This window comes from Pelodiscus sinensis, chromosome 20, assembly GCF_049634645.1.
Source record: "Pelodiscus sinensis isolate JC-2024 chromosome 20, ASM4963464v1, whole genome shotgun sequence".
NCBI classification, from domain to species: Eukaryota; Metazoa; Chordata; order Testudines; family Trionychidae; genus Pelodiscus; species Pelodiscus sinensis.
In genome coordinates this window covers 29,684,269-29,693,500 of record NC_134730.1, presented here as the reverse complement: position 1 = coordinate 29,693,500, position 9,232 = coordinate 29,684,269, and the positions used below count along the sequence as shown (strand labels likewise).

The 9,232-nt window shown below is 56.1% G+C and overlaps 1 protein-coding gene across 1 annotated transcript; it reads left to right on the top strand.

The window, feature by feature from the left end:
• The first annotated feature begins 223 nt into the window (after window positions 1-223).
• Window positions 224-9,156, top strand: P4HB (prolyl 4-hydroxylase subunit beta). The gene is made up of 11 exons (XM_075904197.1): window positions 224-455; window positions 636-842; window positions 1,637-1,770; window positions 1,964-2,101; window positions 5,197-5,301; window positions 5,530-5,655; window positions 6,004-6,204; window positions 6,721-6,841; window positions 6,976-7,157; window positions 7,556-7,639; window positions 8,236-9,156. Exons 1-11 carry the CDS (start codon window positions 293-295, stop codon window positions 8,320-8,322), a joined length of 1,548 nt encoding a protein of 515 aa, XP_075760312.1. The 5' UTR covers window positions 224-292; the 3' UTR covers window positions 8,323-9,156.
• Window positions 9,157-9,232: the final 76 nt, after the last annotated feature.

The following is a 9,232-nucleotide window of genomic DNA, read 5'->3' as shown; positions in this document are numbered from 1 at the left end:
TGAGGCGGTCGTGTTGACCAATGACAGGACGCTAGCCAAAGTGAGGCCAGTAGCCACTCAAGAGGTGGTGCGGAAGGGGGCGTGGCTACGGGATCAGCAAATAGGAAGCGAGGAACGCCCCGGGCGCTCGGCCCCGCCAATGGGCGATGGCGGAGAGGGCGAGGGGCTCAGCCAATGAGGAGTGGCGGCGCCGGGAAGGGGCGGGTTTATAAGGGGGAGGCGGGTGCGGGACTTTCCTCCCGCCGCGCTCCGGACTCGCACTCGCCTGCCCCGGCCCGTCGCTGCCGCCGCCATGACGCTGCTGAGCGCGCTGCTGGGCCTGTGGCTGCTGGGCCTGGCGCCGGGCCGCGCGCAGGACGCGGCCGAGCCCGACGAGGAGGACGGGGTCCTGGTGCTGCGCGCGGCCTCCTTCGAGCGCGCGCTCGCGGCCCACAGGCACCTGCTGGTGGAGTTCTGTGCGTGCGGCCCGCGGGCCGGGGGGTCTGGGGGGTCTGGGCCGGGCCGGGCCGGGGGGGGGCGGCCGGGCCGGGGGGGTCTGGGCCGGGGGGGGAGCCGGGGCCGGGCTGGGCCGGGGGGGTCTGGGCCCGGGGGGGGGGGCGGCTGCGCCGCGGCCTGACCGCTCCCTGCTCTTCCAGACGCGCCCTGGTGCGGCCACTGCAAGGCGCTGGCGCCCGAGTACGCCAAGGCCGCGGCCCAGCTGAAGGCGGAGGGCTCGGGGATCCGCCTGGCCAAGGTGGACGCCACGGAGGAGTCGGAGCTGGCGCAGCAGTTCGGGGTGCGGGGCTACCCCACCATCAAGTTCTTCAAGAACGGCGACAAGGCGTCGCCCCGCGAGTACACAGGTGAGCGGCGCCTCTCCCGCCCCATGAGCAAGTCCCCATCTGAGGGGCGGGGTGCAAGCCCCAGGGTAGTCTCGCCCCTCTTGGGGTGTCTCCTCCCTCCGCTCAGAACAGGCGGACTCTGTCCGTAGCCATGCGATACCCAGCCTGGCGCCTGCGTCCGGGGGCTCCTAGGACTTGGTCTGCAAAGCCCTACGAGTAAAGCTCAGTCTGCAGTGGGTGTGTAGTGATTCCCAAGGCTGGAGTTTAACAACTCGGGGCAATTGCCATCGCCCTTGGTGAGGGCGTGTTCTATCAGTCTGATTAGTGTAAAGGTTCAAAGGCTCTAAAACATGGCGATTCTTTTGAGGGTAACAACAACTTGGGGAGCTATATCTTAGGGTCAGAAATGTTGATACTTTTGTGTGAAAATCCCAGAATCCTTCAGGAAGTCTGCAGTGCTGATATTGCTGGCCAAAGTCTAAATGCACTTGGCTGGTGATTGACGCAGCATGTAGTGAAAGGAGTGGATTCCAGAGAATCCTTGTACCTTGGTTCCAGGTACTGTGGGTGGGTTTAGCCAGAGCCACACACAGCGCCATGGACTTCACAGCACCTTTTGGTGACTGCGAGTGTTGCTGGCCCCAGGAATCTCCTGTAATAGAATGTGATGATTAAAACAGACAACTGGAGCTGGGCGTTGAATGATCCCTTGTTCCTTGTGCCCCAGATCAGGTGCTTTAACTGCCAGTCAGGCCACATGCTACTGCCTCGGTCTGTAAAATAAAGATGAACACCAACTTTTTCCTCTGATGCAGCTGGCAGAGAAGCTGAAGATATTCTAAACTGGCTGAAGAAACGCACTGGTCCAGCTGCCACTACCCTGGCAGATGCTGCTGCAGCTGAGACACTAGTGGATTCCAGTGAAGTCACTGTGATCGGGCTCTTCAAGGTAGTTTGGGTTCAGCACTACCCAGTGTACATATGCAGCAGGTTTTCTGCCTGCTGCAACGCTGGGAGCTCACCCAGTCTAGCACAACTCTCCCAACATTCCCTGTCCTGCCTTGCTTAGTGTTCAGTGTCCATGGAATATCTGGACCCATCAAACTGAAGAGCAACATAAAACCTCTTTTCTTCTCTCCCAGGATGTGGAGTCGGAGGCTGCCAAGCAGTTCTTACTGGCAGCTGAGTCCATTGATGACATTCCTTTTGGGATCTCTTCCAGCAGTGACGTCTTCTCCAAATACCAGCTCAGCAAGGACGGGGTTGTCCTTTTCAAGAAGGTAAGGAGTGGTTCAAAGAACACGTGCCACGCTCAACCCGAATTTCTGTGCTTGTTAATGCTCCAGGTGACCATTTACGATGAGTGACTGAACGCCGAGCATTTAACTGCACTTTCTGTAGTGTCTTTCCCCTGTGACATGAACGGGGATATTAACGAATCTTTCACTGCAGCTGGGAGTAACCTGTTTAAAAATCAAATGCTGCACATCTGCTAACTAGTTTCAAGTTCTACTACAGTAGTCCTGCCAATAACTGGAAACAGCCTAGATTTTAGACTTGAAGCTGTAACTCCCCTGTTCAGCAGGGGACAGCGTTGTCAGTCACCTGGACAGCGTGCCTTTAGTGGGGTCTTGGGCACGTTCCCACAACTTGCCGTACACAAGCCCTTGGCTACTGTTAGCATCTGCCTCCTGTTTCTGGCTGCTAGGAAGCTGATGTTCACTATGAATTCAAATATTTATGGAGTTTGCTGCTGACACCTCCTTCTGCCTCACAGTAAACTACCTAGAGCTATAGCAGTCCAGGCTCCTAATGCTGTGCCCCCCCATGCCATGTCATGCCAGTCTCAGCTTGCTCTTGGTTTAGCTGAAGCATCCTTTAATCCTTGTCCTCAGTGGGCTCAGTTGTCGGACATGTTGGACATGCTCCCAAGGTGCTGCAGCTTTAGCCTCTTGAGGGTTACAGCAGGGTTGATCAGGAAAGTTTGAGTTTTTCAGACAGAGGCAGGCTGCACTAAGGGCTCATGCAGAACTAGAAGGCATAAACTGGATCTCGCTGCCAGGCAATTAAAATAGCTTGTTGCCCTTCAACCTACATGAGGACCAGGGCTGAGGAGATGAGGACCTGTCTGTGGAAGGGAAGTAGCTATTCCAAAGTCTCTTTAAGACTTGTAGGGCCCCATCTGGCTTTCCCTGAGGCCATTCCAGTTGTACCTCAAGCTTAAGAAACGCTGCTTTCACTACAGGCAGCAGGGCATCTCGTGTGCTGGTGCTAGATGGCTGGCTGCTGCTATGGAATCTTCACATTGTTCCCAGCAACTGGTTGAAATTGTTGTAGAGGATTTTACCGCTTGTCCGACCATGGTCGGGAGCAAAGACCCGAGCTGAAGTGGGCAGGTCTGTCTGAGAAGGACTTGTCTGTCACCATTGCACCTGGCTTGTGTAGGAAGTGCTCTCACTTGATTGGTTCTTTGTGCTAACTCTTAATGAGCAGGCTTTGAGTACCTGGCTTCCTCCCTGCCCTTGCCCTGTTCTCTTGCCTAGCACAGGCCTCCCCACTGGAGTCGGACGCCTGCCTGTAGCATTATTTAAAGGAGCAGAATTTTTAGCTGCAATTGTAATTGGTTCCAAAGAGCTTTGTCTCCTGCTGCTATTCTTCTGGCAGAGCAGATGCTTTGCAGGCTCACACGGGTGCTACAGGGACCCCAGTCATGAGACTTCCTTGGCAATGTAGTCATTCAGTGCAGCCAGAGAGTCCTAGGGCCTTCTGCCCCCTGAAGGGGATCCTGGCTTGGCAGCTCCTGCCATGAGTGTTGGTGGGGAAACAACTTCCGAAGCCAGCAGCTGAGTGGCAGGTGCTAGACTGCCAGTGGGAGTGAGCATGTGTGTGCAGGAAAGCAGTGGGACGTCCGTCAGCCCCCACATTCCCTGCTTGCTCCTGGCTCTGCCGTGGTAGCGCTGAACATACCAGGGACCCTCAAACCAAACTTGGCAATAATCAGTGACTCTGAGCAAGTGAGGGTTAAACGAGTCCGGTCCCTGTCCATTCAGCTGGGAGCTACGCAGGTCTGGAGTTGGGCTTGATTCCAGGTAGGGGTGTAAGTGACTGATCGACCCGTCGCTTCTCCCTCTCCCTTTGTGCCTCTATCGTGGAGGGAGCCAGCTTAAAAGCCGGTTCCCCTCCTGCTCGGTGGGAGGGGACATGGTGCCGCGCCCGAGTTCCAACTTTGAAATGTACAAGAGTCCCTGCTGGAATGCTGACGTTCTCATTGATTGATCGAATAGTTGTTGGAAATCCTGTCAACTATTTGGTTAGTTGATCGAAATTTAAGATCCCTAATTCCAGGTCTCTCCCGCTAGTTTGGTGTGGAAGAAGGGCTCACAGGTGCCCACCGTGGTATGGCTTCTCTGGGGTTGAGCACTGCATTTTAAACCAGCTTTCTGAGGATTGGAAGAAGCTGAATTGTCACCTGCACAAAATTCTCATGCTGAGTGGGGTCCCACAGAGATCACTAGCCAGGACTAGTGAGCTCTGACCCTTGCTTGCATGTCCTGTCTCAACCTTGATGTGCCTCTGCTATTCCCTTGGGGCTTGGAAGGTTCTGAGAATCGAGGCCAATAATAGGTGGTGGCCTAATGGAACTGGGACTTGGCACCTGTGCTGCAGCTTCTCCCCGGGATGCGTTCCTGTCACTAACAATAGAGGTGACTCATCCCCAGGGGGCCAAGGAAACTGCTGTTGACTAGTAGCGGGGGGAGGACTTTGCCTCATGCCAGCTGCGTGTTGGCTAAGGGATGTGCTGGGCAGACTCCTGCCCTTGCCAGTCACTGACGGGGATTTGGAGCAGCATCTCCAATGCATTTAGAATTAACGGGAGGTGCTAGCTGGCTGGAAGACCAGAGCAGCCCCTGCCTGTGGCGCACCCCGTAGGGCTGAAGCCGCCTCCTGCCTGCTCCAGTTAACTGGGGGCTGGAACTGGTAAGTGCCAGTTACCCTGCCAATCCCTAGCGAGAGAGCAGCCCCCTCCACAGCAGGGCCTCAGAATCCATTGGTAACCTGGCAGAGCAGGGCAAGAGCTGGGTTCAGGTGCCCTCTGCTGCCCAGCATCCTGCCTGCCCACGGAGCAGGAGCATTGTTTAGGGCCTGTGGGAGGTTTCTTGCTGCTGGTGTTGGCTGGAAATGTGCTTCCTCACCAGTAGGTGGCAGACACATGAATTAGGCTGACCCCTCCTGGCCTTGGTTCTTCATTGGGATGTTCCCGGATGAGGCTTGTTCCGTGGAATGTGCTGAACTTGCTGGCCTGCCTGGCTGCCAAGGCAGCACATCGCCTGGCGCACGTAGGCGGTGACTGAAGCTAACCCTTCTGTCTCCCCAGTTCGATGAAGGGCGCAACAACTTTGAAGGTGACATTACAAAAGAGAACTTGCTGAATTTCATCAAGTCCAACCAGCTGCCTTTGGTCATCGAGTTCACAGAACAGGTATGGCCTTCTGGTCCTGGGAGCTTGTCTCCCCGTGTGCTCTGAGCCCAAGCGGCTGTGCTGCCTGGCACCTAGATAAGCAGGAGACCTGAGGGAGCACGAGAACCTTGCTCCTCACAGCACTGCTGCTGTTGGTGATTCCCTTGGCATGGTCCGTGCAGAAAAGCCCGTGGGCTCTGGCGCTGGGACGATTTCTGCCCCTAATGTGGCATCTTGTATTCCTCCCAGACGGCTCCGAAGATCTTTGGAGGTGAGATCAAGACTCACATCCTGCTGTTCTTGCCAAAGAGTGTCACTGACTATCAAGAGAAACTAGACAACTTCAAAACAGCTGCTGGGAACTTCAAAGGAAAGGTGAGCAGAGCAGGAGAGAGGGTCCGTTGCTCCTGGCCCGTGAGTCACATTGACTCTTGCAGCTGTCTCCTTCCTTCTGTATCTGCTCTCCCAATAGCCGGGTGCCTTAGTCCCTTGCTGCTATAGACACATCTCACCGAGGAGGCTGCACTGACTCTCGCTTTTCCTTCTGACTAGCGTACGTCAGCCTGACGGACTTGCTGCTTCGGCCACTGCAGCCCCCGTGTTTGCCCTAGAATCAAGTGGCCCGTGTTCTGCTGTGGCTCAGATGGGTGGGGAAGCCGGCTGCCCAGTGTCGATACCCTGGGAATTAATTCATGTCTCTCTGCGTTTGACTTCCCTCCAAAGATCCTGTTCATCTTCATAGACAGTGACCATAGCGACAACCAGAGGATCCTGGAGTTCTTTGGCCTGAAAAAGGAGGAGTGCCCCGCCGTGCGCCTCATCACTCTGGAGGAAGAAATGACCAAGTACAAACCCGACTCCGAGGAACTGACCGCAGCGAGGATCCAGGAGTTCTGCACCCAGTTCTTGGAGGGCAAAGTCAAGGTAAAGGGCCAGAGGCGGCCCTTGGGGCCCTGTCATAAGCAGAGGCGTGGGGGTGATCCCTGCGAGAGCTGTGTGAAACCGTAGACACGTCCCGTGGGGCAAGTCCTTTCAGATTAGCTTTGCAATATCTAGTGAGCCTCATGCTGAGAGTTCCAGTGGGCATGGTGCCAGCACAGACATAACTGCCTCCGATTCACTGCATAGGGGGCTGAGAGGTTCTCGTAGCTGCTTGCTTAGGGTGGGAATCCTCTGTCTTCAGACGGAAACAGCTGTGCATGGCTGTGCCAGCAGCGCGCTGTCCCATGGGAATGGCTACTTGGGCAAGTTGGCTTATTCTTCCCTCGACTGAGCTGCAGCCTTTCCTGTGCTTGGCACCGCCAGCCTAGGAATGCCTCAGGCAGTGGGGGGGGGGGGAGGCTGATCTGTTTGTCTGGGCGAAGAGGGCTCTTCCTGGGAGCATGACTCGGCTTCTCGTGCCACGCTGCTGGGGTCTCACCGCTCCTGGTCTGTTTCCAGCCCCACCTGATGAGCCAAGACCTGCCTGATGACTGGGACAAACATCCCGTCAAAGTTCTGGTTGGGAAGAACTTTGAAGAAGTTGCTTTTGATGAGACCAAGAACGTGTTTGTGGAGTTCTGTGAGTAGCTGAGTTGTGGGGAAGCAGCCCTGTTGGCTGAAGATGTTCCGCCCCATATACCCACCTTCCCTCCAGTCACACGCTCCTGAGAAACACCCAGTGGCCCCAAGCTTCATGCTGCTTTTAATTCACAGATGCTCCCTGGTGCGGTCACTGCAAACAGCTGGCTCCGATCTGGGACAAGCTAGGAGAGATTTACAAGGACCACGACAACATTGTCATTGCCAAGATGGACTCCACAGCGAATGAAGTGGAGGCAGTGAAAGTCCACAGCTTTCCCACGCTAAAGTTCTTCCCTGCAGGCCCTGGCAAAAATGTAAGTGGGCTGCTGAATTCCAGGGACATGGATCCTCTCTGGCAGGAGCTAGGCATTTAGACTGTACCTGGCCCTCTAGCACGTTTGGGCAAAGGGCTTAGCTTGGAGAAGGAGGCTGGCACCTTCTGAACGGTGCGGGGGAAGGGCTGAGTTGTGGGAGGGTGAGCCCGCCAGGGGGCGGGCCTGGATGCTAGGCTGGTGGGGCTGAGGAAGTGCAGAGCTCTACCTGCAGGCTGTCGGCGCTCTAGTCAAGCTGCCCCTTCGTCTCACGTCAAAGGTGGATTTTACGTTTCCTCGTGCATTTGGAACAGCTGTTTGGAACGGCTGTTCAGAGAATTGTTCCCGCCGGGCTTGGCCCTGTCCAGTTAAGCAGCCTCTCCCCTGGCTGTGCCCTGCAGGTCATAGACTACAATGGGGAGAGGACGTTGGAAGGCTTCCAGAAGTTCCTGGAAAGCGGAGGCCAGGATGGTGCTGGCGATGAGGTGAGTCATGCTCGGCCTGCGATGCTTGCAAGGGATGAGGCTGCTCTCAGCCTCTAGAGCTGCTTTGGCTTGGCAGTCTGGCTGGTGGTCACTGCAGGCCAAAGGGCTGCTTGGGGCTGGGAGGCATGGCCCCACGGCTGTAAGCTGCGATCGTCTCAAATGCTCAAGGCCATGCATGGCTCGAGACCTCGTCTCCCTGTAAATCCTCTGCCTGGCCAGCTGTGTGGGTCTAGACCCATGGGATTGCTGCCTCTGCTCCTTGGTGCACAGTGCCCTTCCGGCCAGCCCGTGTGCTGTCCTTGCATTGCTTGCATGGTCGCTACCGGACTCGGCTCCGAAGGGGGAGGGGCTGGTTTCTGCTCGAGTCTAACTACTGGGTTTATTTTTCTGTAACGCGGCTCTCGGTGAGGTCCCTGACCGGCCAGAGCAGCGTGTTACATGCCAGGTGGCAGCAGAGCAGGCGCGGGCTGGAGCAAGTGGGGTAGGCCACAGTTAAGCTTACGCTAGGCTGAGCCTAAATCTGCCAGGACTCTGGGGTCCTGCCTGTTGTGCCAGATCCAGCCCAGCGGCTGTTGACAAGCGTTGTTTAAATGCAGGACCTGGAGGACCTGGAGGTTGATGAGACCGAGCTGGAGGAAGGTGAAGAGGAGGAGGACCAGACACTCCACAGAGATGAACTGTAAAGAGACTCAAATCTGCATCTCCCAAAGCAGACACTACACTGGGTGCCCTGCCACAGGGCCTAGTGAGTCGAGCCCCATTAAGATGTAACTAGAAGTGTTGGCTAGAAATGCAGGGATTGGCTCAAGTAACACTTCTCCACCCTCCCTTGTCTGTGCACTTGACTGTCTCTTCAGTTCTGGAAAGGGTCTGTCGCTAGGTAGCCGCCTAGGCACCTGGGCATCTTCTTTTTTTTATTGTGACGTTCTCTTTTGTACACGGGTTTGTTCCAAGCATTCTGTTCTGGGCAGAAGTGGGCTGTGAAGTGGCAGCGCGAGTCCCATTGCCTGGCACGTCACAGCCGCGCCAGTGATGCCTGCTAGGAAAGCTTAGTTCTCTGCTAAATTGAAAGGCTGTTGCTGAAGTGGGCCCAGAGAAGCGCCCCCCCCCCCCCCGCAGGTCCTCTGCCTGGCATTGTCACCCTTCAGTGCATGGGGGCGGGGGCACACAACTGCAGTGTCTTGGGGGTGGCGGGTGGGCGACGTGTCCCTGGCTGATCCCTTTGCCTTTTCCTTTGAAAGATGAAAGGAGCTGACTGCTCGGGTGGGGGTGGAGCACTGAGAATTGGCCTGTTCCTTGATCACTTTCTGTGCTTTGTGCTGATTCCCTGCAGCCAGGGGGGCATGGGGGCCGCTAGAATGCAGCAGCCAGGACACGGCTGATTACTGGGTTGTGGGGAGGGGGGTTGGGAACAGGAGTGTGGCGCAGGTCTGAGCAGAATCAGGCTTGGTCTAAGCATTCCACCACCATGTTGGAGCTGAACTTGTTGGCCAAATAAAGTTGAGATTTTAATACTAGCCTGTGTCTGACTCAAATGTCAAACCTGGAGCTCTCTAGGCAGGGTCCTGCTGCCCAGCTGGAATTGTGCAAAAG